General features: G+C 37.5%; 2 protein-coding genes and 1 pseudogene across 6 annotated transcripts; 1 reads left to right on the forward strand and 2 right to left on the reverse strand.

The window, feature by feature from the left end:
* Positions 1-11,295: 11,295 nt before the first annotated feature.
* LOC113334805 (DEAD-box ATP-dependent RNA helicase 24-like) lies at positions 11,296-15,848 on the forward strand. Of its 2 annotated transcripts, XM_026581016.1 has the most exons (6): positions 11,296-12,292; positions 12,897-14,125; positions 14,260-14,302; positions 14,641-15,046; positions 15,150-15,212; positions 15,698-15,848. In XM_026581016.1, the coding sequence occupies exons 1-5, from the start codon at positions 11,680-11,682 to the stop codon at positions 15,199-15,201; spliced, it is 2,343 nt and encodes a 780-aa protein (XP_026436801.1). In that variant the 5' UTR covers positions 11,296-11,679; the 3' UTR covers positions 15,202-15,212; positions 15,698-15,848. The 2 variants fall into 2 exon arrangements, with proteins under 2 accessions (XP_026436801.1, XP_026436800.1); XM_026581015.1 differs by lacking the exon at positions 15,698-15,848 and having other exon boundaries at positions 11,297-12,292; positions 15,150-15,536.
* A 68-nt stretch (positions 15,849-15,916) lies between these two features.
* LOC113334807 lies at positions 15,917-17,575 on the reverse strand (annotated as a pseudogene).
* On the reverse strand, positions 16,119-23,691 carry LOC113334806 (exosome complex component RRP43-like). 4 transcript variants are annotated; one of them, XM_026581021.1, is made up of 14 exons: positions 23,423-23,691; positions 22,337-22,528; positions 22,194-22,243; positions 21,971-22,040; positions 21,750-21,855; positions 20,494-20,560; positions 19,818-19,893; positions 18,774-19,072; positions 17,436-18,266; positions 17,055-17,324; positions 16,861-16,960; positions 16,444-16,699; positions 16,292-16,360; positions 16,119-16,209 (listed from the first exon to the last, which is right to left on the reverse strand). In XM_026581021.1, exons 2-9 carry the CDS (start codon positions 22,503-22,505, stop codon positions 18,183-18,185), a joined length of 921 nt encoding a protein of 306 aa, XP_026436806.1. In that variant the 5' UTR covers positions 22,506-22,528; positions 23,423-23,691; the 3' UTR covers positions 16,119-16,209; positions 16,292-16,360; positions 16,444-16,699; positions 16,861-16,960; positions 17,055-17,324; positions 17,436-18,182. The 4 variants fall into 4 exon arrangements, with proteins under 4 accessions (XP_026436806.1, XP_026436805.1, XP_026436803.1 ...); XM_026581020.1 differs by having other exon boundaries at positions 16,444-16,703; XM_026581018.1 differs by having other exon boundaries at positions 16,444-16,960.
* Between the last annotated feature and the right edge of the window lie 1,366 nt (positions 23,692-25,057).

The following is a 25,057-nucleotide window of genomic DNA, read 5'->3' on the forward strand; positions in this document are numbered from 1 at the left end:
AGGATCAACAATAGTAATTGATCCCATAAAAAATTGGGTCAACAACAGGAGTTGATCCCATAAATGGATCAACAACCATAATTAATCCCATAAAAAATTAGGTCAACAATAGCAGTTGATCCCATAATATTAGTAGCTGGTATACTAATATACTAATGGTGAAAAGTGTGACATTGCAAAATATATCTTGTTCTGAACACCATCAATGGTTGCATTATGATGTGCATGAGCAATCATTTTGTGGATCAATGTAAATTATAATTACATGATTGCTCCTGCAAAAATGAAATAAACAAGTAAAACGACAACCAATTATAAACTCTTGCTAGCCCTAAAATGGAGAAGGCAACTAATTCAACTAATACCAGTCAAGAATATATGGAGTTATTGGAAATGCTCATTTTGAAATAGTGATAAATGAGAATCAAGACCATTAGGCGTGTACCACTTTATCAACTGAATAGACCATAATTTTGCTAATTCCGGAGAATAGTAAATAGATTTTTGACCTCCATAAGCCAAACCACTAACTGTTTCCCATCTTCCACCTCAATAACTATCGCTCATATCAGTGCAGCACTCAGATTCTAACTTTTGTTCTTCGAAAGTGAATATCCTCAAAACTGGTTTCAAATAAACAAGTAATACAGTCGGTGATTGCATCTCTTTGTGGTCACCTTAAAAGAATAACAGCAATGACCCCTTGTTTCTCTAATTTAAGTTTTTTACCAATTTAATTCAGTAACTAATATAGCTCATTGCACATATAGAAGTACAAGATTGGAAAATATCAAAATAAAATTCCTACGATTTACTAACCAATGACAAAGTTTCAACACTATTACCTAATTAGCATTTCAGAATCAGCCCATGAAACTCCACTTTGAACCTGCAACTTATATACACAATTCTCACTTAGCTCCAATAACTATGTTCATCTAGCATGATTGCACGAGTCAACTCCAAAATGTAACTCTACCATTAGTCCCCTATCATACTACTGCAATTTGTATATTCCATCATGTTTCAAACCCCAAATCCACCGCTACCGCCACCACCACATACACTATCACCATTACAACAGTATAACTACTACCACCAACCCCAAAAATCATAAGACACATTTAATCTATGTATGACCATTTAATCTTTAGAAACTGAGTTACATCACTAAATCACATCAAAATTATGTGAGATTCAAATAAATTGTAGATTTCTAGGGTTTTTGACACAAACCTGATTCATCGATCTCTCTGGGTTTTTTCTTTTTTCGATTCTTTATTTGATTATAAATTACCATAGATCAAACCTAAAAATCAGATCTCTCAATCGCCTGAATCTTTAGAGGATATTAAATCACCGACGATAAAAGAAAAATAAGATGAAAAAGAAGAAAAATAAGATCAACTTCTGGTGATGATGCTGGAGTAGGGGTTGTGCAGGAAACATCGAAATAAAATTGAAGCGGCGGAGCTGGCGGTGGCAACGGCGGAGCTGGAGGTGGTAGTTGCAGGTGTTGTTGGTGGTTGAAAGAAAATGATACAAAGAAGAAAGAAGAAAAATATTGAAAGAATAAGTGAATCGATCGAAACTTAAAAGAGAATGGGTAAATATGGAAAGAAGAAAAATGTTAATGGACCCCAGATGGGTTTGTAGATGGAGAGGGATATATTTATTGTATGATAAGGATATTTGTGAAGTCCAATAAAACAAGGGACATTAATTCAATTTCCACAAACTAAAGCACCAAGAAGGAAAGTTTTGGCCGTTGGAGAGAGAGCATCCAAGTGTGGTATCCTTGGTAAAAGCTTCGGGGTTATGGTTAGGAATTGAGCCTTTGCAGAAGACCTATGATTGTGACTGTTTGTGGGTTTAGAGAAATAGATTCTGGCCCGAAACCATGACTTCTCTACTCCCGTTAGGCGAGATGACTATCACTCTGGATGATGCAAAGCAAATTATCGGCCTGGCTTTGGAAGGATAATTTGTGTTCGAAGGTTTCAAAAATTCTATTCCTTTTGAAGAGCTTTATGTCTTGGCGAAAAACTGTCTTGGGTGGGGCAAACTTGAAGCAGAAGAAGAGTTTGAGATAGGTGGCGGAGCCTTTCCTAAAGCTAAAAGGGAATACATAGCACCGAGTGAACGTCAAAAATAAGTTAAGATGGCAAGGAAGATTAATATGGTTCTTCTGAGGGAGAAGTTTGAGGATTTTGGCCACAAGACTGCTAGTGGACAGGTGTTGATGAACGTAGCAAGAACTAGACATACATCTCGAAAAAGCGGGGGTATAACAACTACACCCAATAATTCATTCGGCAATTGTATGGACTAACTCCAATATAATTATGAGAGTACCAGCTTACAAAAAGATCACACTTAAGAAATATACCAAAGAGTTATATCTCAATTTCTCAATACAATCTACAATCGAACAGATAGAAATCTGTGAGCCCCATTGATATGGGAACTAACTTGGACGGTACCAAAGACCAATGCCCTAGTTCCAATAAATTACTATCCAACAATCAAGGTTGAATTTACCAATTGATTGATCTACACACAACCTGTGATAATTCAATTATATAAACAAATATAATGCGGAAAGAAATAACACAGACACCAGAAGTTATATTAACGAGGAAACCGCAAATGCAGAAAAATCCCGGGACATAGTCCAGATTTGAACACCACACTGTATTAAGCCACAACAGACATTATCCTACAACAAGATACCTTCATACTGGAATGTAGTTGAGCCCTAACCAAGTCTCACACCGATTAAGGTACAGTCGCGTTCCTTACGTCTCTGAATCCCAATAGGACTCTACGCACTTGATTCCCTTAGCTGATCTCACCCACAACTAAGAGTTTCTACGACCCAAAGTCGAAGACTTATAAACAAATATGTCACCCATAGATAAGTATATTATGATAGATAAATTTTTCTCCCACATAAGTACCTATGAAGTTTTTTTGTTCGTCTTTTGATAAATCTGGGTGAATAGGAACCAATTGATAATCTGGTCTTATATTCCCGAAGAGCAGCCAACAAATATCAATCACCTCACAATAACTTAACTATATGGTATTAGAAGAAGTTATTGACCGCCGGGACTTAATCGAAATCAGTCGTTCGCATACTGGTATGCAAACAAGGTTTCCGGACCTAAATCATGCCACGACAGTTTACATACTGGTATGCATACTGCTGTCACGGACCTTAACTCAGGTAGAATCGTTCGCATACTGGTATGCAAACTTGCTTCCCGGACTTTAACAGTTAAAACCGTTCGCATACTAGGTATCAAACAAGGTTTCCGGACCTGAATCATACCACAACAGTTTGCATATTGGTATGCATACCGTGTTGTATCCAGACAAAGGTTAATTGTTTTAAACTCCCATTTCAATCATTGAAACATCCTTAGAAGACGACAATAGCTATCTCACACAAACTATTAGCTTATAAGTAATTTTCAAGTGATTGAATGATCGATATGAAACTTTGCGAGTCGACATCAAATGATTGTCTCACACAATTCATGTAAGATATTTTAAGGAAATTTTCACATGATCATCTTTTGACTTATTATTTAATTTCCAACAAATAAATTTTTTCCAACTAAACTTGTCAAGAATATGATGAACGTAGCTAAAGCAAAAAGCTTCCAACAAATATTTCGAGAAATAGATAACCGAGTTAAACTCAGCTCGAAATATCAAATATGCATAATATAAAAGTCTATATAGTTGTACGACTTAGTCTCATTAGGAGATAAAATAGAATAGACTTCTGAGTGACAAATAAGTTTTAGTCTCCATGTGCCTTTTATTGATGAAGTTCCTTTAAGCTATCCTTAGTAGATCTTTGTCTTCAATCGATGAACGCCATGAAGTCCAAAATGTCAACTACACATTCTATCCTAATCCGAGACATAACTATAAGTAGACTTGAAATTAAGACTTATAGTTTTGATTAACTAAACTTGACAAACATGTTTGAGATAGCAACACTTGCGAGTTTGACCGAGAAATGCTCTAACAAGCTATAGCTTACTTATTGCACTCTATAGGACCGTCTTTTTTCCCGATTTCTTAGGAAATAAGGTAGATGTTTGTTATTTGCAGTAGTTGAAAACTCTCAGTCTCAATCCGGAAACAAACAAGGTACGTAGGTATTCATGGGGCACCGCCCTCATTTTTAGTGTGATGGACAATCTTTGCAAAGTTTATAGGTGGAATGAAAAAAAAATTGTGGATGTATTGCTCTTATCCATGTATCTTTTTGTTTTAATATAATTTTTTTTTTTAGTTTTATATTGGTTTGTATGTAACATCTTATTTCTAATTTTTTTCCCCATAGTCATGGGCTTACGACCATGTTAAATGCTTGACGCCTTCTCGGGATAAGAATTGAGCTCTAGAGAAACCTACAAGAGGAAGATACCCCTTTCGAGGGACCCAACACAAGTCCAGACAAAATGGAAATGAACGACATGAGAAAACGTTAGATGCTTTGACAATCGATGATGCGGTTTTTGATCCATATTTGAGATTTGATAAGGATGGAGAAGATAAAGTTGGTGATAAAGTATTTTCTGATGTGGCGACCTATGTGGGACCTATATTTTATCCAACTGGGTTCATCATTTAAGATCCTCGTAGAACGCTCCGTCAAATTAGTATTGTCCAGAAAAGAGTACCCGAAGCCTCTCGTTTTAAACTAAGCGTAAGCAACTACCACTTTAAAACTTCAGTGACTTGAGTTCCTTTTGTGACCGCTTGACTATTTTAAAGCATTTATGACTTTCTTTTGTGACTGTCAATCTCGTGATTTAAGATGGATTTGATGGAAACAATCAATAGGTTGATGTTTTGGATCCTTTTGAAACATTTCACGATCTATTTCAAATAAATAGGTGGTATGGAACTTGAAAGATCTCCGCCATAAGATTACATGCTATATTTTTTTATCCCGACTCAACTGATTCGGTTTGAAGTTGACTCATTAATTTTGAATATTATATCTGAAATTATTAAATATAGTTAAGTTTTACAGTGTTTGTTTTCTCATGACTCAACTGAGTCAGCTGGATCTGACCCAATCTAGTCGCACCAAATCACATCTGAATCTGATTCAATGTACCTGGATAAGAAGTTTTGTTTGTTTTTCTGTTACATCTAACTCATTTGATATGTAAAATCTAGATATGATTTACCCTCGCAGACTATTCATGGATTACTTTTTTTTACCAGTTTCATTCATCAAAATTTTCTTTCTCTTTATATATAAGAATTAAGCTTTCGATTAATTTTTGATCATAATCCTTGTTACATGATTTTTCGATTTATATTTTTATATCATATGCATGTTCATTACTAGGATTGTTAGTGACCTTAATTATTGTATCGATGAAGATGAAAAGGATGTACTTGATTTCACGACAAAAAGATACAACTATTATGACTAGTGTTCATAGTTGATTCCACGCGTGAAAAAGAAGCCTGATCAAAGTTAGAAGAAATCGGTGTTGATCAGTGTAAAACAAAAGTTTAGACTTTTTAATGGCGGGGGCGGAAGAAGTAAAATCCCTTCGTTATCTTTTATTTCAATTTCATGAGGGGGTTATTATCTTTTTAGCCAAATCAGATCACACTGAAGCTCAATCAAGTACATATTTCTACCTAATTCAAAAAGCTCTGAGTCAGGGGTTTGACACGAATACAAAAAAAGGTCAGACGTCTAAAATTTGAAAAACTAAATAGTCTTCTGATTCGCGCCGAGTCGGGATCCTAATCAGATGTCAAATGTCCGGTCAATAGAATCCGTGCTGTTAGAATTTTTTTCCAAATCAAATCTGTTTATCAGATCACACTGAAGTTCAGTCAGGTACATATTTGTACATAATTCAAAAAGGTTCCGAGTTAGGGTTTGGACTCGAATCAAGAAGCAAATCAGATGTCCAAAATGTGAAAAAGTAGGCAATCTTCTGACTCGAGCCTAGTCGGATGTACGGTCAGTAGAAATACAGATATGCACAAACAAGGTCTTTAACCGAAAATGCTAGAGAGACCCCAAAAATTTACCCCCTAAGTGTCAAATTTCTATCGGCTCATCTTTAAAGCAGACTCCTGTTTTTCTCTGGTGGGGTAGGGTGAGGGATAAATCAACGGTAGATGGAGAAGACTGTTGTATCCCCTCTTGTGTAAACCACTCTGTGGTCTGCCCCTATCAATAGTTGTTGTGTGCCTTAGTATTTCAAGACCGGCTATCATTGGGTGGTTGTGGACCGTTGATAGCTTTCCACGAGTAGTTGTCCGATTGAGTCTAGTTAGCGCTTAATTATTAGCTTCTTAATGTGTAAGAAGGATTATCTTCTTCATCTATCAAAGTATTGTTTTCATTAATGAAATTGGCTCCGCCTCTGGCTCAGAATTTTGGCTTGAATCTCTGATTCGAGAGGTGATTTTCACCATTCTATCCATCTCTGTCTGTTAATTGTTGTAGGGATACAACAACTGGCATCAGAGCCGTTACAATCCACCCAATTTTTTTTTCCGATGACTCTGAAGGAAGTTGCAGATAAAACTGACGCTAATAACGCTGCTATTACTTAATTCCGTTCTATTTCAAAACCCTCTCCACATATCTTACTTCTCAGTTAGACACAGTCAAAACTAGCTTTAAGGAAGCATTACAAGAGAATAATCGAAATCTCATTTCCTTATTCAATTGACCTCTGCAGAATCGTCCTGAGGATACTGGTGGTTCTCACAATCAGGATGCTGAAGGATCTAACTTCACCAATCACTATCGATCTTCCTCAGGTAACATTCACCGTCTCCCAAAGATCGATTTTCCTCATTTTGATGGTAATAACCCTCGGGGTTGGATTCAAAAGAGTGAAATATATTTTCAATTAAATGACATAGAAGAACATAAGATAGTTGATATAGCTGCAATCTATTTAGAGGGTAAGGCAGAACGGTGGTTTCTAAATTTTCAGGTGAATCGTCCGCGTATTACTTGGCCGGATTTAGCCAGACATTTGTGTACTCGGTTTGAAAATCCTATTGAGGAAAATTTTGTAGGAAGCTTCAATAAGCTAATTTAAACCACCACAGTTGATGATTATTATGAGGAATTCGAATCTCTCAAAGCTTTAATGCTAGATATGAATCCTACACTTAGTGAAGCTTATTTTGTCATGAGTGTTCTTAGTGGTCTAAAAGATGAGATAGGGAAATTTGTGTCTATGTTTCACCCACAAACATTAGTTGCTGTTTTTTATTAGCTAGATTACAAGAACAGAAACTCAGCTTAGTGACCCACCTCCCTAAATCTTATACTAAACCCTTTAATTCACCTTTCAGCTAAAACAAACAATACCAAATTAACAATTTCTCTCCTAGGCTAGCTCCTTTATCTCCTAAATATGCCCTTATGACTCTGAAATCTTCCTTTCACAACCATTCCAAACCTATACCCACCACCCCAATAATTAAAAAGCTGACACAGGAAGAGATGAACATAGGAAGAGCTCAGGGTTTATGTTACAACTGTGATGAAGTGTACAAGCAAGGCCACTTCTGTAAAGGGAAGCAAAAGATTTTTATGCTTCAGGTGGAGAATACTGATTCCCAAGACACTGAAAAGAAGGAGGAATACTTTGAAGAAGCTGAAGATTCTCCAGTTCATCCTGATATGGAGATCTCACTACATGCCTTAACTGGTCATGTCACTGGAGATACAATTAGAATACCTGGTGTACTTAACAATCACAAGGTTTCCATACTTATTGATTCTGGAAGCACCACAAGCTTTATTGACAGTGCATTGGCTGATTCTCTTCACTGCAACATTGAAGCTACTACACCAATGAAGGTCATTGTTGCAAATGGAGAGCAAACCCTCAGCAAGGGTATTTGCCCACAACTACAATGGAGCATGCAGGGACATGACTTTGTAGAGAATATCAGAATCCTACCATTTGGTGGCTGTGACATTGTTTTGGGAGCAGATTGGCTCCAGACATTGGGTGATGTTCTCTTCAACTTTTCTAAACTAAGCATTTCCTTTAAATATAGGGGTAAGAAGATTACATTACAGGGAATTTTTCCACAACCTTCTTTACTTCAGATGGGGGGTGCAGCTGTTAAGAAATTTTTGTCCAACACTACTCATGGCATGGTGGGCCATTTATTCTCCATTTATACTCCCACTTCACTACCCATCACTCCTGACATCTTGTTACCCTTGTTACATGAATTTGATGATATTTTCCAAGAACCAAAACAACTACCACCATAAAGGAACTTGGACCATAAAATTCCATTACAACCAAATGCTACACCAATCAACCTTAGAGCTTATAAATTCCCTTACATTCAAAAAGGGGTGGTAAAACAACTTGTCGAAGAAATACTACATCCTGGAATCATTCAGCCAAGCAATAGTCCCTTTGCATCCCCTATACTTCTGGTCAAGAAAAAAGACAACACATGGAGATTTTGTGTTGACTACAGAAAACTCAACAACATCACTGTCAAAGACAAGTTTCCCATTCCAATTATTGAAGAATTATTAGATGAACTGAATGGAGCCATTGTCTTCACAAGGATTGACTTGAGAGCCGGGTATCATCAAATCATAGTGCACCTATAAGACATTTTTAAAACTGCATTTAGAACACATCAAGGCCATTATGAATTTAAGGTGATGCCATTTGGCCTCACTAATGACCCAGCCACTTTCCAAGCCTTAATGAATGAGGTGTTCCAACCTGCATTGAGAAAATTTATCCTGGTGTTTTTTGATGATATTTTAATCTACAACAAGAGCATGTCTGAGCATTTGGAACACCTGAGGTTTACATTCTCCTTACTCAGAAAACAACATCTGTTTGCTAAACTATCCAAATGTTGTTTTGGTCAACCCTCTCTGGAATATTTGGGGCATATTATTACTGTTGCAGGGGTTTGTGCTGATCCAAGTAAAATTGCTTGTATGCAATCCTGGACAACACCATCTACCCTCAAAGAATTAAGGGGATTCCTTGGCCTTACAGGCTACTATAGGAATTTTGTTAAGAATTATGGTGCCACCAGTCAGCCACTGACTGCTCTTCTCAAGAAAAACTCATTTGTCTGGACTTCAGTGGACATATCAACTTTTGAGCAGCTAAAATTAGCCACGTCCACAACTCTAGTGTTGGCCTTACCAGATTTCACTAAACTTTTTGTGGTTGAAAGTGATGCAAGTGACTCATGTCTTGGAGCTGTCTTGCTTCAAGAGAGCAGGCCAATTGCTTATTTTAGCAAACCACCGGGCCCAAGAGCTAGAGAATTATCAACATATGAAAAAGAGTTTCTTGCCATTGTCTTGGCAGTTCAGAGATGGAGACACAACTTGCAAAGAGCTAAATTCATCATCCAGACTGATCATCAAAGTTTCAAGTATTTCTTGGAGCAAAAGATCACCACTCCATAACAACAAAGATACTTAATCAAACTGTTGGGATTTGATTATGTCATCAGATACAAGAAAGGAGCTGAAAATATAGTGGCAGATGCACTTTCTAGAAGACCTCATGATTCAGCCCAATGCAACTTATTGACTGCTTCTACACCAGCTCGGGATCAAGAGGTACTTGCAAGTTATACTGATGAGGAGAAGACTCGAGGTATCATTTTTAAACTTCTCCTCAACCCTTCTAGTATTGAGCACTTCACTTACAAGGAGGGCATTTTGAGGTACAAGACAAAACTCTATATTGGTACTGGGGGTAACATTAGGCAGGCCTTATTACATTCACTACACACTTCTGCTGTGGGAGGCCGTTCTGGTATTCAGGCTACTTATGCAAGAGAAAAATCCCATTTTTACTAGCAAGGTCTCAAAAAGGATGTTTTACTATTTGTATCTCAATGTGGTACTTGTCAAAGAAATAAGAGTGACTCTACCAACTCTGCTGGCCTTCTCCAACCACTCCCTGTACCAGAATATGCTTGGCAGCATATAACAATGGACTTCATTGATGGTCTACCAACAAGCAACAGAAAGAATGTCATCTTAGTGGTAGTAGACAGACTCACTAAGTATGCTCATTTCATTGCCTTACAACATCCATATACTTCTTCTTATGTAGCTCAAGTCTTCCTCAACCAAGTTTTTAAGCTCCATGGTTTACCTGCCTCAATTGTGTCAGATAGGGACAAGGTATTTACCAGCAACTTTTGGAATGATTTTTTCAAGGCCTTGGGTACAATCTTGAAACTAAGCTCAACATATCACCCTTAAACCGATGGCCAGACTGAGAGGGTGAATGATTGCTTGGAAAATTATCTAAGATGTGTAACTGGTCATAAACCAAGCAGCTGGAGCGACTGGTTGTCACTTGCAGAGTGGTGGTACAACACCATCTTTCACAGGAGTCTAAAGATGTCTCCATTTCAGGCCTTGTATGGTTATCTACCTCCACATCTAGCATTTACATCCACTGCTACTACTTCTGTGGCTGCTGTAGAATCTTACTTAAAATCAAGAGACTTTATGCTTGACATCATCAAAGAATCCTTACATAAAGCCCAAGCCAGGATGAAATTGTATGCTGACTCTTCAAGAGTGGAAAGAACTTTTGCAGAAGGGGATTTGGTCTACCTCAAACTTCATCCATACATGCAGGCTTCAGTATCTCTCAGGAGGAATTTTAAGCTATCTGCAAAATACTATGGACCCTTCAAGATAATTCAAAGGGTGGGTGTTCTATTCTACAGACTTGATCTGCCTTCACATTCCAGGATCCACCCAGTCTTCCATGTGTCCCAGCTGAAACAACACATTAGGTCATAATGCTACCAGAGAAGGTTTTGCAGAATAGGACAGTGCTCAGGGGTGATGGTGCACCAAAGCCTCATACAATGGAAAAAATCAACTGCTGAGGATGCCACCTGGGAGGACTCATCCAATATTAGGTCCCACTATCCTAGATTTGTCCTTGAGGACAAGGACGATTTTCAGGGGTATGCAGTGTTGTATCCCCTCTTGTGTAAACCACTCTGTGGTCTGCCCCTATCAATAGTTGTTGTGTGCCTTAGTATTTCAAGACCGGCTATCATTGGGTGGTTGTGGACCGTTGATAGCTTGCCACGCGTAGTTGTCCGATTGAGTCTAGTTAGGACTTAATTATTAGCTACTTAACGTGTAAGAAGGATTATCTTCTTCATCTATCAAAGTATTGTTTTCATTAATGAAATTGGTTGCGCCTCTGGCTCAGAAACTTTGGCTTGAATCTTTGATTCGAGAGGTGATTTTCACCATTCTATCCATCTCTGTCGGTTAATTGTTGCAGGGATACAACAAAGACACAGAGGGGGTCAAAATGTGGTGTAAGATTCCGGGGTCTCCCTAGCAGCTTCGGTCTTTAACAAACAGAAGAAGAGAATGCGAGTTCGAGTCTCCGTGGACACATTCTCCCTCCAAATCCCGCTCCTTCTTTTTCCTTCTTCGACAAAAACCGACAAACATCAACTGGTAGCTAAAAGCTTCAACTAGTACTTCTTGCCAAACCCTAAAAATTTCCAAAACCCCCCATCCCCAGATTATCAAATCTCATCCCTATTCAAACTCCCCGGATTCGCAAACTAGGGTTGTGAATTTCATCTACAAAACCAAACAAGATGTCTTCAAACAAGAGAAAATTTGGGTTTGAAGGATTCGGGATTAATAAACAAGCAACATACAATTTTGAAATATCCCAACCGCCACAAAGACTTTATGTCCCTCCATCATCATCAAATAATCCTCATGATAATTACGAAGATCATGATCTTGATGACATCGATTACCACGAAGAAAGAGATGAAGGGAATGATGTTAGTGGTGGTGGTGGTGAGAATGGTGGTGGTGATGATGAAATTGATCCATTGGATGCGTTTATGGAAGGAATTCATGAAGAGATGAAAGCAGCGCCGGCAAAAGAGAAAGAGAAAGTGCTGGTGGGGAAGTATGATGATGAGGAAGAGGATCTAATGGAGAGTTTTTTAAGAGCTAAGAAAGATATTGGATTAACATTAGCTTCTGATGTATTAAAAGCTGGATATGATTCTGATGAAGAAGTTTATGCTGCTGCTAAAGCTGTTGATGCTGGTTTGATTGATTATGATTCTGATGATAATCCTATTGTTGTTGCTGATAAGAAGAAAATTGAACCTATTCCTGCTTTAGATCATAGTTCTGTTGATTATGAACCCTTTTGTAAGGATTTTTATGAAGAAAAGGAGTCTATTTCAGGTAAATGTTTTGGATCCTTTTCAGTTTTCTGGTCTTCTTTTGTAAGGACTGTTATTGCTTCTTGACATATAATTTTGTAGGGTTGTTTATTGTGTTATTGCTTGTTAACATATAATCTTATATGATGTTGAGAAGAATTCAGTTTAAGGTTTGGAAAGAGTTTGTAGGTTGCTTACTTAGATTATTGACTGTAGGTGTAATTTGGAAATAACTTAGTTTCGGGACAGGCTTGTTTCTTTCTTACTACCTGTAATTTGGACTGCTTTCAGCAAGCAACTCTGTAACCTTGCTCTGATAGGTTGAATTTTACTAAGGAAGAATGTTGGTGGGACTTATGTAGTTTAGATAGGTTGTGCCCACCGAAGAATGCAATTTGTCGATGTTTGTTCACTTTGAAGATGAAACTCATGTACTTCTAGCAAGAAACTCGGTACCCTTTCTTTAAATGCTTGAATTTCACCGAGAAAGAGCGTTGGTGCAGTTTATGTAGCTTACTTAGGGTGTGCACACAGAAGAATGCAATTTGATGATCTTTTTTCTTGTTTGCTTTGAAGATGAAACTTATACTGTGGTTGTTGCCGTTCTTCTTCTTTCCTCTATGCAGGAATGAGTGAGCAGGATGTTGCTGAATATCGAAGAAGTTTGGCGATACGTGTTTCAGGATTTGATATTAGCAGGCCAGTTAAGAGTTTTGAAGATTGTGGATTTTCAACTCAAGTGATGAATGCTATTGCGAAACAAGGGTATGAAAAGCCAACACCAATACAATGTCAGGCTTTTCCTATTGTGCTTTCTGGGAGAGATATAATTGGTATTGCAAAGACCGGTTCTGGGAAAACTGCTTCGTTTGTTCTTCCCATGATTGTGCATATAATGGATCAGCCTGAACTTGACAGAGAAGAAGGTCCCATAGGAGTAATATGTGCACCTACAAGAGAATTAGCACATCAGATATATTTGGAAGCAAAGAAATTTTCAAAATCCCATGGAATTCGGGTAAGTGCAGTTTATGGTGGAATGTCTAAACTTGATCAATTTAAAGAACTAAAAGCTGGTTGTGAGATAGTTGTTGCAACTCCTGGGAGACTGATAGACATGCTAAAGATGAAGGCGCTAAATATGTCGAGAGCAACATATCTTGTTCTGGATGAAGCTGATCGAATGTTTGACCTCGGTTTCGAACCACAAATTAGATCAATTGTTGGTCAGATAAGACCAGATCGTCAGACCTTACTCTTTTCAGCAACCATGCCCCGCAGAGTTGAGAAGTTAGCTAGGGAAATCCTCTCGGATCCTATAAGAGTTACCGTAGGTGAAGTTGGTATGGCTAATGAGGATATCACTCAAGTTGTTGATGTGATTATTTCAGATTCTGCAAAAATGCCTTGGCTTCTTGAGAGGCTGCCTGGGATGATAGATAATGGAGATGTTCTAGTGTTTGCATCCAAGAAAGCTACAGTTGATGAGATTGAAACCCAGTTGGTGCAAAGGGGTTTTAAGGTTGCTGCACTGCATGGTGATAAAGACCAGGCTTCCCGAATGGAAACCTTGCAGAAGTTTAAATCGGGGACTTACCATGTTCTCATTGCCACTGATGTTGCTGCTCGTGGACTCGATATTAAATCCATAAAGTCTGTAGTGAACTTTGACATTGCCAGAGATATGGATATGCATGTCCATCGTATTGGTAGAACAGGTCGGGCTGGAGATAAGGATGGTACAGCCTACACTCTTATTACGCTGAAGGAGGCTCGCTTTGCTGGGGAACTTGTCAACAGTCTAATTGCTGCTGGTCAGAACGTCTCTGTTGAGCTCATGGATCTTGCTATGAAGGTAAACACATGATCAGATTTGCTATTTTTAATTTTAGAGTTTGAAACTATCTGAATCTCTATTAAGCATTTGTTTGCACAAATATGGTTATCCACTGTTGCTTATCACGGTGGGGATTTTTTACTATTTTATAGGATGGAAGATTCAGATCCAAACGTGATTCGAGAAAAGGAGCTGGTAGGAGTTTCCCACTTTGCAGTGCCAATTCAATTCATATGTTTTCTTATGCTGTTGTTTAAAGCTACGGTTGAAACTAAGAAGAAACGTTAGGAAACTATACAATACTACCATTCTAGTAGATAAATAATTAAATTTGGTCATCTGCCGAGGTCTAGCAAATGGCTCATTGACAATAAATTTGGTCATCTGCCGAGATCTAGCAAATGGCTCATTGACAGTACTACCATTCTAGTTTAATAAACGGAAGTATTAAACTATACTTCCGCACAAATAAATGCATGTTCTTTTGTTGGAACCAACTCTTACGAGATGCATGATTATTTTTGCTGGTGCAGGGTCAGGTGGTGGGAAAAAAGGTAGAGGAAGGGGAGGCGGCGGTGGAAGCGGAAAAGGTGTGCGTGGTGTGGATTTTGGTCTTGGTATTGGATATAGTACAGAACCAGCAAACCCACCATCTCAATCTGTTCCAAGTAGATCAGCAGCTAATAATGTGGTTAGAAGTGGAATGATGTCCCAGTTCAAGAACAGCTTTGTAGCGGCAACATCTAATTCTCAAAATCAAGGCAGCAGTAACAATACAAACTACACTGCCAGTAGGCCAGTTTTACGTGGTTTTGTTTCTGGTGGTTTAATAGGTGGGGACATAAAGACAAATAGTTCATTTAGCCCCACTCCTCCTAATCCAGGAGTAAGCACCGCTGCTGGGAATTCCAGAGATAGTAGTCAGAAGAATGTAGAAGGGTTAGTTCTGAACTTTTCACCCTGCATTACTTAAATTCACGGTGGTTCTGTTTTTCTCTTGACTGCTTATATGCTGACTTTTGTTCTTGGGTGTTATTTGCAGTTCTAAAGAAAAACCTAGAGAGAGACGTAGACCATCTGGTTGGGATCGGTAAATCATGCCAATGTATGACTACTTTGCCAATGATTGTGAAATTTTTATATGACACAAAGATGCATGTTGGTACAACCTATGTCTGTATGACGTTGCCCTCTAAATCATTCCTGCGTTTTAGTACTGTTCATGTGTAGTATTAGCTTTTTTCCCTTACAATTTAGATGATCTCATTCATGATAGCAGTATGTTATTTATTCTCTATCATTCTTTGTTATTTTTGAAGTATTGGGAATTATCAGTAGGTTTATAGCTGTAGGTGATTTTAAACCGAATTGTACCATCAGAACAAGAAACAAAGTAATGCCCAGGTTTTTTTCTTCTTCTTTTTGTCAACTCTTGTTTCATATGCACTTTATCCACTATGGTCTAGGTAATCGAGGAATAGTTTGTTGATCAAAGGAAATCATGAATAATCAGTGTGCAATAATACACATTGGAATCATGCCATTGCTTGTTATGTTTCCAAAATTTTCTTGCAATCATGCATGTAACAGGATAAGGAATTTGGGAGCACTTCGATATAGAGTCCGTTCAGTCAGAGCTGCAAGTTTAGGTGGATTGAAGCAATCTAGTAGCCTTGGTCTATCTAGCTTGAGCTGATTTTGCTTTCCGAACTTCGGATAAAGATGTACTTTATCTGCTTCTTCGGATTAAGATGTACTTTATCTGTAAGTTATGGAACATGCTAGAGTTAATCAGTTGGAAACAATTCCTGTCAGTAAATTGTTAATCGTTCTTAATGAGTATAATTACATATGTAGTGGTCTTCATCTTTTGAGAAAAAAAAAAACAAGCCTTAGGCATCATTTTCCATGAACTGATCGATACTGATCCATGCTGTTTTCAGATATCTTCTTCGGAAGGTTTATACTTTGGGACATTGAATTATTTTGTTCTCGTTTTTTCCAACTTGTCTACGGCGTGTTGCATTTGGGCATATTTCCAAACAAGGTTCCAGTAGCTTCTTATCCTCTGAAGGCATAGGAGGAAGTATCCCAAATTTGAACTGCCAGATTATATATTTTTTTGTCAGGAGAACAGATTATAAACATAGATAAAAAAATCTCAATCTCAAGAAATGGTATTACCTGACAGCTATAATCAGTATAGTTTGGTTCCATCATCAAAGGAACACCCATGTAGTCTTTGATGAAAGTCTGTTAAGACAGTCAGATTGACATCAATACATAACTATTAAAAGTTTAAGCCAAACTCTCTAAAGTTTATGCTTATTACTGACCTGTGTTGGAAGTTTACATGTATTGATGCAAATACCCAAGCATTTGCTTTCTTCCAGATACTTGCACCTTTCAACCAGTACCTATTTCAAATGTTTATTATCATAAAATGAAGGTGTCAGGTATTAGAATGTAATTTGTGGAATTTGAAGTGAAACAAAATTACTCTAACCCCACTATCCAAAGAGTCCATCAGGAAGATCAACAGAGTTAACGGTGCATCGCCCCATTAGCCATTGACAGGATAATGCAGTCACCCTTGCTTCAACAACAGTAGCAAAAACATGATAAATTCTAGTGAACTTACAAAATAGGGGAAAAAATATACTACCTCCGTCTCTAAAAGATAGGCAGGTAGAGACGGAGGGAGTATGAAAAATTCTGGCAATGCTCTCGAAAATGTTGGATTTAGTTCTCACCAACCATAATAGCAGCCACTTTACCCCCTGCAACAGGTGCTATGAGCATTCGGAAAAGCGGCAACAAAAATGATGGGAACAATGAATTTAATATACTAACCTGCAAGACCATTGTAGTCCACTCATTAAACTCAAGATTAAGATAAGGCGATGAACTAGATAATCAGCAAAATATTAAGACCATGAATCCATACCGATGCCTTTTCGGTTTCTGAATTGCTTCGACCGTTCATGAGATGATTCGCAACTTCAATGAGTCCTTCATATCCAGGCTTACTTGAGTCCCATCCAACCTCCTATTCAACTCACGCTCAATTCTTATCATATTCACAACCACATTCATACACAATTCACATTACATCAACACTCACCTTAACCATTTTGTTGCGAAATAAATTGAGTAACAAGACATCGAGAGCTCCGAGCTCATAATTCGGTTTCAGATCTTCAATACTCTCCTTCAACTGTAAGAACAAACAAAAGCAAAACAAAAATAAGATTCTAAGAAGAAATGAAAGTAATTAAGTTTCTTCATATATATAAATTGAGCATAAGCAAAGTGAGGTTATGCTAACCGAATGGCACCGCAATGGAGAATAATTTAGGTTATATCTAGTATGAGTTTTGTGTTTCAGGGAATATAATGGCAAAGAAGAAGAAGAAAAGGTTTGAAGAGAATCCATGATAGCTAGAGGCTCATAAGTAGTAAGTGCAATTCTCTCTCTGTCATTACATGAAGTGTTCTGAATTGGAGATCCTGATAAGGGGCCGTCAACTAATACAAGCAATGAAAGAAAAAGAGTGGTTCTACAGCACCCAGGAAAATTCCTAGGTTTCTTCCCCAATAATCTTGGTCGTAAATGTCAAAAATTATTCGACCCCACATTTTCAAACCTGATTGAGATTCATTCTTCTTGGGAGATATCACCAGGTGTGAAGAATAAACTTATACTCACTTGTCTAAGTTTCTTCTGTTGATGCATGCCCAAAAGGCCAAAATCCAAGAAACATGTAAAACTAGAGCACCACATGCTGAAGTAGTGAGATAAATATACTTGGCAAAATTGGAACAACAAATAATCTGTTTACATTGCTTCCTACACAAAGTTAATCAAACATGACAATCAACATTCGCCTCCCGATGTTTAATTAAGTTAATAAACCAAATAGTACCGCACTTCAGGCAATGACGTAAAACAGAACCAAAATTTACATTATATGAAAGCCAAAACTGTTGCCTGCTAATAAGAGGATTCTCTCTGACTATTCATCACGTCTTCACCACATCCTTTTTTTTCTTCTTCGTCTCTATGTAACTGAATCTAATCGACTTCCATATCTGTAATGGCTTCATTCAGAATTTTCTGGAGCTCCTTCACTCTATCCTTTGTAAGTGCAATGCAACCCTGCAATTGTTCACATAAACTTCTTCATTATGTTGCGGCAATAGAATACCTAATTGCTGGCTGGAAAATCACTTAAATATTGTCATCAAACTACTGTTCCCTGATACCGTGCCAATAAACACAAGAAGCAGATTATTCAAGAGCTTAATCTTCTATGAGGATAATACTCTCATCAACTACTTGCTAAAATAAAATAAAAATAAGATTACATCCTAGCATTTGACGTCGTGAAAAGTTAAAGAAATGGTGCGACAATTGATCCTTCGGAGACTTTATTAGTAATCAACTTCTTATGGGTTACAGATTTTAGATATTGTGATTCGTTTTCAAGGGTGGATGACCATAGTCGGATTACCATGGGGAATTTCTATGCGAGTTATACAAATAAATGTTGGCTAAGTTCTAGAAAAAGTTGGGCCTGACAAGGAGAACAAAGAAGGTAAAAGGCTGTAGCTTTTTCCGCTTTAGCCAAATGAAGTGATTAACTAGAGAGGAAAAAGAACAAACCTGAACTACCGATGTGGAGGCGAGAAACGGTCCACCAGGTTTGAACAGAGAGATAAGCCTATTGGATGAATCCAACACCACAGTCACAAGAGTTTCCATGATAGATTCTTCCTCTGAATTAGGATCTGCCAAGATATATTTCTTGTGAAGAATGCATGTCAATGAAAATGGAATGCAACTCAGAGTGAGCTTCCGCTTTTCTTTATTGAGTGGCTCTTTCACTGTCTTCTTATCCTTGTTTCCAGCAGACAAAGTAATTACTCTTCCCTCATTATTGACAGACACCTCAGGGATACACACTGCAAATGAAAAGAGGGTCATATGATACCTGTTATCATTTCAACTCAACTAAACCTATAGATAGACATCGTCAATCAGAAAACCCGAGAGTATGACCCTACACTTCCACGCGTGAAGAAGATATAACTTTACACAATGAACTGTACACTAGTTTGATATACGTGCCAGTGCGGGTTAACGATAAGCAAAATGGCATACTCACTAAATAAATAATCAGTACTTTAGAGAAGCTGATATTTAACTCTTCCAATAAGAATGATGCAACATTTTACTAAATTAACATTTATATGATAAATTTAAAATCATTTATTATGTTCTCACTGTTCAATGTCATAGCTATCCAGTGAACACTAAAACTGTAACCATGTAACATGATACTGGAACTGGTTTTTCAGCCGTATCCTTGTTTACGTGACTGATATATTCTAGCACTACTTCCCTCCAGCATTATCCAGAACCCCTCAACCATAGTAGAGGCACAGAAGTCTTTTAGTCTGTTTTCCCTTCTATTGTCATCTTAATAGTTCATGTATTGCAGTCTCACCCGATAAGTCGACATTGGCCAAATGGCATGCGTCTTTACCAAAGACAAGAAACCATTCATTCAAAGATCACAAAATCCAAAAGAGAGAATGAAAAGTGGAACTTACAACATTGGCCAAATGGTATGTCTTTACCAGAAAGAAGAAACCATTTACTCAAAGATCACAAAATCAAAAAGTGAGAATGAGCGGTGGAACTTACAACTAGACAATGCAGCAACTGCTGAAAGTAGAGCAGCATCAAAAAGCGAACCATCTGCATCCAAACAGTATATGTCCTGCGCGGGAATAAACATACTTAGAATGTCATCAACAACAAAAAAAGTGGCTGTGATGAAGTAAGCAAACCCCACTGGCTATTTCATAAGGAAGAAAATTTATCACTTAGTAGCAAAAAGTGCTCCTAGTAAATCAGGGGACCTCGTTGACATACCGAACCTTTGGTAACAACGTAGAAGCATCACAAAGCATTCTTGTCTGCTGTTTGCTATGGTAAAAGTAGGTAACGAATAGGAAATGATATTTAGACCACTAAAATACAGTTGGTACTTGAATGTATATGCTAAGGAGATACAGCACGTCAGTGCCCCAGACAGGGTTACTTGTACACGAAGAATACCATGGAAGGTCCTGAAGTAGTTATCAGCATTGACGATGGCGATTCCTCGAAAAAACACATCCTTGTAACTTCTAATTTTTTAGAAAGTTTAACTACAAAAAGTTCATATAGAATCAAGGAAGATTTTGTCGAACCAGTGAGTGAGCTAGTTTTCCATCAATTCTAAGATACAATTACTTGATTATTATCTGAGTACGAGCAATTGCAAACAATTATAATGAATGTTAGAGTAAGAATGCTCAGACTGGGAGGCTATTACCAGGTAAGCCATCCATGCTGCCTTTCCACTGATTAAGGATAGTTCCTTCAAATTGATCATTCCAGAACTGCAATAATCAAAGAGACTCGCTTGTAAATAAAAGCTGGTGTCAAATTGGTTACTATTAAACGCACTTAAGTTATCCCTGTATACTGTAACTATGACAACAACACCACGAAGTGGAATTTCGTGTTCAAGGAAGTCAGATTAGAAATTACCCCTAGTCGAAGAAGAGGACAAGATATACTACTCAATGAACAGATATTACAAAGAACTTTCTAACAATCAGTAAAACCTAGGAAGCAAGAAGTTAAGTTAGAGATTAAAACAGTCATTTAATGCAATTAGCAGTTTTTCTTTCTGACAAACAAAACACCTTGAATACAAGGTTATAAAAAGTTATAAAAAGAAAAAAAAAATCAAATAAAAAAACAATCAAATATACAACTAGAGTCTCACACTTTTAGCTTAGTTAACCAGATCCTCGTAGCAGTAAGGGATTGAAGAACAACAAGAAGAAAAGGTAATTACATATCATTCCAACCATTGGTTTTTGAAATGCAGGTGACGCGTACACCTCAAGGTGCTCCTTGTATACGAGACATATCTTTCAAGCTAACAACAAGGGGTACATTTTTAGCTTTGAGAATATTACCACTAAACTATCATTAGTCAATAATTTGTCATGGGATGACACTTTAAGTCTTCCAGAAATTATGCTGTTTTTCAGATTTTCCAAGCTTTTTTAATGTTCTTGTTTTGCGGTTCGAGGCATAAACCTTGTGTCCGCCTTGAGGCAGTACATCACCTAATCAAGGAAAAGTGGACTGCACTTAATTCATGTCCCACTTTCCAAAGACGAAGAGACACTACTGGCCAAATTAATTTGTTTTCAAAGATGTCAAGCAAAAAGAGTTTAAATCAGATGGTTTCTTTAAGTTTTAACAAAGATCACGAGTTCATACGTTTTCCTTCTTCCACATTAACACAGCATCTCACCCTCAAAATAAAGTATTATGCAACCGAACTATCCATATTAATTGTCTCTCATCCATAAATTAAGTATCAAGATTATCCACAATGATGGCATTTCTTAAGTGGTGCACCTCCAAGTTTAAATTGTTAATGAGGTTAGGATTTGAGAGATAATCACCCTGATCGAGAGTTATAGGGTTTTCTTGAACCCCACTTTCTATCCTAACTTGTCTACATATACAAACCATGCAAGCCCTAAGAAGCAGAGAACTATTATATACCTTAACACAACGTCAGAGAGTTGTTTGGAAATAACAGGTGCCGGCTCAGCAGGTCGACCAGGCCTAACAAGTGGAGAACAAACCGGAGGCATGTGGAACTCAATAGCTGATTGAACAAAAAATGTAACAGAAAACAAGATGCTCAGCTTTGTTTTTCTTTAACTTTTATTATTAGAATATAACAAACTTTATTTTCGTAAAGAAATAAACCAGAATCAAACCTAGGCAGCCCTCATCAGGCGAGTCAGATGATGGTGTCATGACTTCCATTTTGACAGCAGCCAACATGATCTGCGCATAACATATAAGTTCCCAACATCAAACAAATCTATCTTTTTTATTACTTCTGAATAAATCCTAAGCATTACGCAATTACTGTTTCTGAGACTATAAGTGTACATTTCATAAAATGAAAGGTGGACAAGGGGGAGAGAGAGAGCATACGGTGGATCCAATCTTAACCAAGGCTGAGCCATCAGCTGATGAAACTGCCCCTGTATTAGAAGACGAGAAGAAGAAAAGAAATATCAAAACATGAAGTGAGCTCAAAATCCATAAAAATGAAAGAGGGTTAGGAAAAAGCGGACCAAGAGAGACAGATGTAGTCCTAGATGTTCCAAGAGGCCTGGCATCAGGACGTACAGACTCAAGGAGATGACGCTCATAGTATCGAAGAGGAAATAGTCTCCTGAAAGCATCAACTTCCATCTCTCCTGCCAAATCCCCATTTCCACCACTCCCATCTGTCTCCCCCATCTCTCTATCCGTTTCACTCTCAACTGTGATTGTAATTCAGAAAACTGCATATCAGTAACAAAGGAGTTTATACGAATATAGCCATGCTTTGAACAACTTTTACCTACTTACAAACCCTACACATATGCATATTATATACTTAATATCGAAACAACAATTCAACAAAACTACAAATTCATAATCAAACAAAATTTTCAGAAAGAACAAAACAAAACTAAATATTGATAACAAATTATACCAGTCCAATCCTGAACTACTATTACAATCTTGACTAAGCAACTTGAATATATTTGGAGTATACTAGTCTGAACAAACATACAAATAACAACGTCATAGCTCAAATGGTTGTTCATGTTGATATAAAGCATACAGCAAATCTATGATATTAAACGCAGCCTAAGCAGATATTAGAACACCCACAGTACCCCAGTGACATGTTTCATGTAGCGTTGAATCTGTTTACGTTCATTTCAAATGAAAATCATACTGCTGCCAAATTTGCTTTCACTGATCGTGTTGTTTATTGTTATGTAATGGCTTATCGTAGAAAGCAGATTGTCTATGCTTTCTTTCCATGTGCGCCAGAATGATAAAACTAACTTCGCAAATTTTTGTCTACAAACCTGTATCAGATCCATCAAACTAAAATCCAAACACATGTCAGCGACAAAGTAACTATGACATCCAACCCTAAACTATTTCTCATTTCACTCTATTCAACCATAGATTTCACACTTTCCACACTAGGCTGACACTGACAACAACAGCCAAACATGGCATACCACCCAACAACCACCACCACCTCCAACTACCACAAATTACACAAATAGCTCATAAGCAAGTATAAAAAAAAAGGACATGTAAGCTTTACTTACACACGAACAATGACCAGACTCAGAAACCCAATAGAGACAAACCTGGAATAACTGTATCCGGCAAGATTGGGAATCCTCAGTCTCTTCTTCACTTCTTGCTCCAATGGGTATAAAAATTAGCTGAACTCGGAGAATCCCAAAATCTTTTCCCGAAACACACTGTATCCCAAATTTTATCTTTCAGAATCAAAATTCACAAGGCGTCTTTGAAATAGGGAACCCAAGAGGTGTAATCACAGTATCGACCCCTGCTCAGCTATGATTTTGTGTTTTAGGGTTTATCTTTGTTCTCTCTTCTCGGGGCCGATGTTCTGTTTCCAGAATTGCTATTATACGATGGCTTAAACCCTGGTATAGTGTTAGCGGAGTGTAAGAATACATGATGTCTGGGGTGACCACCAGACGGCGCATATGAATTTTCTTTTGAGGGAACCTCGTGAATATTAGATATTCTCTCAACATGTGCCTTTTTGACCCAGTCTAACCCAGCGAGTTCACTGCTTCCGTTTCGGACCAAAATAGCCTCACAAAAACCGGAAAGGAAATAGTTTCTCTTCTTTCGAATTAGAAAGATAAATCATGTTTCTATCAACAGGAGGGGAAATTTTTTAAGCTATGATCTTTCTCTTCTCTGGATCTAGGAGAAGAATTATTTTCTCTTTTGTCACAAAACTTTAGAGAAAAATCAATGATGGTGTTTAAGATTTTATCTTGAAATGGTTAAGAGTCCTGAGGTGTTGGGGATGAATTTTGAAGTTGAAATCAGTTGGAAGGAATGGCTGAATTCTTTGGGATTTTGTTAGATAAGATTTGGTGTTCTTGACAAACAAGAAACGGATCACAGAGAGCTTTAAGAAGAATGGGTACTAATTTATTTAATGTTGAGGTTGGTTTTATGACTGAGAAATTAGCAAAAAGGCGAGGTTGCATGTGTGTTATTACCTTCGGGTTTAATGGATGGATGGATTGAGTTCTGAATTCTATTACCTCATTAGGGAACTTGGGTTTTTTTAGAACTCGAATTTGCAGGGAAGGGGGACATGTCAAAGGGCTTCGAACACAACACCATGGCTATCTTATCACCACAAGTTCATGCCTGCAAATGTTCGATAAAAAGCCTGAATGAAGAGAAAGGGGTAAAAGTTATTATTGCATCCTCTACTTACTTCAGTGGTGACATGAATTCACAATATGAGGTATGTAGCTTATTAAGTCTATAAATATTTGTGAATTGAAATTACTCTCCGGGCTAGCATCCATATTAAGATCTGACTTCGTTGTTGTTTTCTTGGTGTTCACTCATTCATGATCTTATCATGTTAAGAGAATGTACATAGTGTCAAAATTTAATAATTCACGTTGTTTGGAAAAAAATAATTAATATGCATGGGATATTTAAGGTCAAATCCATCAATTTTATCTAACTTATTTTTGTTAGTACTACTACTACAGTGGAATCTAGATAGAAGGGAAGTGATCAATTTTCTACAAACACGAATAAGCTCATATCATACATACGGTTGCCATTTTGATCACTACAGCTATTGAAGTCTAGTTTCTCTTATTACTCTCAAAATAAGTTATCGATGGATTGCTGAAATCATTTATTATTGTTGCTACTTGAGTTTGAATGTTAGAACTATTTGGAAACTTAGTCCAGATGATAAAACCTTAGGT

This window comes from Papaver somniferum, unplaced genomic scaffold (genome assembly GCF_003573695.1).
Source record: "Papaver somniferum cultivar HN1 unplaced genomic scaffold, ASM357369v1 unplaced-scaffold_137, whole genome shotgun sequence".
NCBI classification, from domain to species: domain Eukaryota; kingdom Viridiplantae; phylum Streptophyta; class Magnoliopsida; order Ranunculales; family Papaveraceae; genus Papaver; species Papaver somniferum.